Raw genomic sequence first — 4321 nt, 5'->3', positions numbered from 1 at the left:
CCGCCACCCCCCGCCTCCGGAGCGATGCTCCCTCCCCCCTCCCCAGAAGGGGGAGGGTAAGAAAGGGGGATTCGGCATCCGACCCCAGAGGCCCTCTCCGGATTGTCACCCCCAGAAGGGAGGTGACATCCCCACGGAGGCTGCTCCCTCCCCCCGGGAACACCCAGTGACTCTGGGCGTATTTCCCGGTGGGAGGGCAACAACCCCCGCCCACTCGGGGGGAACCGGGGGATCAGGCACTGGCCTGAACACCCTGCGGTTCCCCCGGGTGCCGGGTACCGCGGCTCCCCCCCTCAGGGTTCGGCCAACGGCACCCGGCACCCAACACGCCGGGGTCTCTCCTTTTTGGAGAGGCCCCGGCTGGACTGGACGGGGACGCCAGGCCGCCCTCCCCCCCGGCCAGCTCATACGTGCCGTCGGCGGACGGGCGGGCGGCCAGGCGCCCCCGTCTCCTTCTGCTCCGTGGGGAGGCGAGGGGGCGCCGGTCCGGCACAGCGGGACCGACACCCCCGCGCCCCCTCTCAAGGGGAGTGACGGGGGAAGCCAGAAGGACACAAGAGTCCCCGGCCTCCCCGCCACCCCCGCCCAACGTCTTATCTGGCGCGGGTGTTGTGTTGGGGACGCCTCCCCCACCCCCGCCACCACAAATGGGGGTGCCCACCAAGATGGACATCCCCACCGACGACGAAAAAAAAAAGAGGAGAGCCACCCCCACCCTCTCGTGAGGCCGCCGGGGGGGGAAATTCCGGAACTATAAACGTCCCGGGTCCCCCCCGACGGCCTCATCCCGGGTCGACGCTTAACCGCGTCGAACCGGGTGTGGGCCCGTCCCCCCCGGCTCCTACCACGAAGGTTTCTTCGCCCAGGCAGCCAGGAGGGGTCGTCCCTCTCCTCCCGGGATTCAGGGGAGAGGGGGAGTCTCCTCCCTCTTCCTCGTCTCTCCCGTTCTCTTTCCGCCTCCTCCTTCTGCGACATTACTTTCTCGCAGAAGGAGGAGAAGGCTCCCCACTTTTCATTAGTTTGGACTATCTCCCTCACTACAGCAGCGAGGGAGAGGTCCCCTCCTATTTTCTTTATCAGCTCCTCTCTTTCTTCCCGCCACGCAGCACACTCCTCTAGAGTGTGCTGCGCGGTATCCTCCTCGGCTCCACAGCTGTGACACCGCGCGGTGCGTTCCTTGCCAATTTGACTCAGGTACCTACCGAAGCACCCGTGCCCGGTAAGCACCTGAGTCATCCTATAAGTCACCCCCCTGCCCCCGCCTATCCACTCTTCCAGGCAGGGCCGGATGGCCTCGACGGTCCGCCGGCCCGATAGTCTCGGATCTTCGAGCATACCGGACTAGCTCTCCATAAGGGACCGCCGAGCCTGGGCCCTGATTCTATATCGGACACGGTCCGTAATCGGGGCACCCTCCCTCTTGAGCTCGCTGTACGCCGATATACTTCGGCGTACATTTGAGCTAATAGCTCAATGGGGGGTATCCCCGCGATGATCCCGGTAGCTACCCAGCTTACCGTACGGTAGCCCCTGCATACACGGCCGGCCACCCGTCTTTGCAACTGATGTAGTGTTGCTTTGATTTCTCGGGTGGCCACCACTTTATTGGCACATACAGGGGCCCCGTACATGATCATCGCGTGGACCGTGCCCGCATACAGTCTCCTAACCCTCCCGTCGGGCCCCCTCAGGTTAGGCAATAGCCTGCTCAAGGCCATAGAGGCCCTCTCTGGTTTGGGGGCGGAAGTGTTCCTTGAAGGCCCATTTACCATCCAAGTGGAGGCCCAGGTATTTAATCTGGGCCCCCACCAAAACGGGGGTTCCTTCTACATTAATACGAGCTTCCGGTGGCTCCCCATGAGAGCCGTCATGCATATAGACGGCTTCTGTTTTTTGGGGAGCCACCATTAGCCCCAGTTCTCTTATTGCTCGCACCACGCGGTTCACAGCTATGTTCGCTCTCGCCTAGCCTCCCCCCAGTCTCCCCCCTTATCCACAACAAGTGTGTCGTCAGCATAACACACAATGCTGCAACCGAGGGGGAGGGCAGTCCGCAAAACTGTGTCGTATGTGAGGTTCCACATTAATGGCCCCAATACTGAGCCTTGTGGAACCCCACACGACATTTCCCTCTCGCATACCTTGGCCTCTTGGTCTGTATATCCGATCTTTCTCTCGCGGAAGTAGTCCCCCATAATGGCAATAAGGTAGGGAGGCACCCGATGATGTTCCATCGCCTCACCCACCCTACGCCAGGGCAGGGTGTTGAATGCATTGGTTATGTCAAGAGATACAACCAATGCCACCCCGCCCTCTTCAGTGATGGCTTCCACCGCTGAGCGGACCCTGAAGACAGCGTCTATGGTGGACCGCCCAGCACGGAAGCCATACTGGTCCTTATGCAGGTTAGGACCACTCCGCGAAAGATGATCGACGAGGCGGTCGGCAATAATCCTCTCTAGGATTTTGCCCGCCTCGTCGAGCAAACAGATAGGCCGGTATGCAGAGGGTTCTTCTTGCGGCCTGCCCCCTTTTGGAAGAAGGACTAACGTTGCCTTCTTCCAGACTGGGGGGAATGTTCCTTCCTTAAAGCAGTTATTATATAACTCTACCATTTCCTTTTCCAAGTGGGCAAAGGCGGTGGCCCAAATCTTACCATGCATGCCGTCAGGCCCAAGGGCTTTGCCTCTTTTTATTCTCCTGACGGCTGCTTTTAACTCCCCTCCCGTAACCCCCATCTCGTTCTCGGACCATCTAAATTCCCTACGCGGGATTGGTTCCTCCTCCTGTCTCTCTTCTTGCGGAAACAGGGTGTTGATGATCCGTTCGACGAAATGGGGGTCCATCGCTTCAGTCAATGGGGACGCCCCTCTCCTTAATTTATTAAGAACCATTTTATATGGGCGCCCCCATGGGTCCTTGTCAAGGGAGAGGAGTAGTTCATTCCAGGCGTTTGCCTCCCTTATCGCTTTTCGCAGTTCATCCCTCGCTGCACGGTATGTTTGCCATGCTTCCTCATCCATGTCTTCGCCTCGTCTCCTTCGGATTCGCCTCCTTGCCTGGTCGGCCGATCGCCTTAAATTGGCGATCGTGTCCGACCACCAATAGGCTGATTTGGGGGGGCGGAATCTGACCCTAGGCATGGATGGATTGCACGCCGCCTCGACCGTTTCGAGCATCCATCCCAGGTGTTCTTGCAGATTCCGGCCCCCCTCTACCTCACCCCTAATTAACAGAGCCGCTTGTAACACGGCTCCAAATATATCCTCATCCATCTTTTTGAGGGACCATCGTCGTCGCATTTTTTCCTGGGCCTGGCGGCGGCACCGAATTTCAGGTGGGATGACGGAGACGGAGAATTCTATGTACCTATGATCGGACAGTGTCTCCGCCTCTGTCACCACTCTCCACCCCTCTGTTAATCTCATTGCAGAGGGAGTCGCCCACGTTAAGTCTATGATCGACTACCCCTGCATTTTTACGCATGTGCTGGTGCTCCCCGTGTTCATCACGGAGAGCCCCAGCTCCGCCGCCCAGTCCAGGACTTGCTTCCCTCTCGTGTTGATTTGCGGTAAACCCCAAGCGCCATCTTTGGCGTTGAAGTCCCCCGCAACTATGGTTGGCAGTGGGAGATGCCTCTTTACGCAGTCTTCCACTGCCCCCAGCCTCTCTCGGAATTCCATGCTTCTCATATTCGAAGAAGCATAGAGGCTCACGACGACGATGGCCCCCCATTTAACTACGACGTATCCTTCGCCAGACTCTACTCTAGATATTGGCGGGGAGTTTTTCGCTCCCCTCCATAAGATGGCAGCTGAGCCGTCCACACTCCCTACCCAGTTTGGGTTGTTCTTGGGGATGTGATACGGCTCTGATATTATGCCTAGCCCTCCTCCACGCTCAGCAAGGCTCTGTATAAATAGGTCCTGAGCCTTACTGGCGTGATTTAGGTTACCCTGTAAAGCCAGGCAGCTCATGCTGAGCTATGGTCTGGCCTCACCTCGGATACCACCTCCATCGTATCCGGATCATCCTCTTCCAAGTTCTCTCGAAGCCTTTGCTTCTTGTTGCCTCCCTCTTCTTCTCTTTTTTCTTCCTCTCTTCTTTCTCTTGTCTCCATCTCCTTTGTGGAGATCTTTGCTTTCGAGAGGGTGAAGGCTCCGGTTATACTGTCGGTTTTAACCGCTATTGCTACTTCTTTCACCTCCTTAACGCGGGGCTTTGTTGCCTCATTCTGGCTTATGGGTTTTGGGCCCAGACTTACCCCTTTGCTACCCTTCTGTGTGGGTCCACAAACTTTACTCCCTGCCCTATGATTGGC

General features: G+C 58.0%; 1 protein-coding gene across 1 annotated transcript; it reads right to left on the bottom strand.

Annotated features, from left to right (window-relative positions):
* Nucleotides 1-3464: 3464 nt before the first annotated feature.
* LOC145941428 (uncharacterized) lies at nt 3465-3977 on the bottom strand. The gene has a single exon (XM_083047544.1). It carries the CDS (start codon nt 3975-3977, stop codon nt 3465-3467), a length of 513 nt encoding a protein of 170 aa, XP_082903670.1.
* Between the last annotated feature and the right edge of the window lie 344 nt (nt 3978-4321).

Source organism: Prenolepis imparis, unplaced genomic scaffold (assembly GCF_030444845.1).
Source record: "Prenolepis imparis isolate NDT839.2.m4 unplaced genomic scaffold, iyPreImpa1.0 SCAF_10, whole genome shotgun sequence".
Taxonomy (NCBI): Eukaryota; Metazoa; Arthropoda; class Insecta; order Hymenoptera; family Formicidae; genus Prenolepis; species Prenolepis imparis.
Note: the sequence above shows the minus strand (reverse complement) of the source record. Positions and strands in the feature narration are given on the sequence as shown.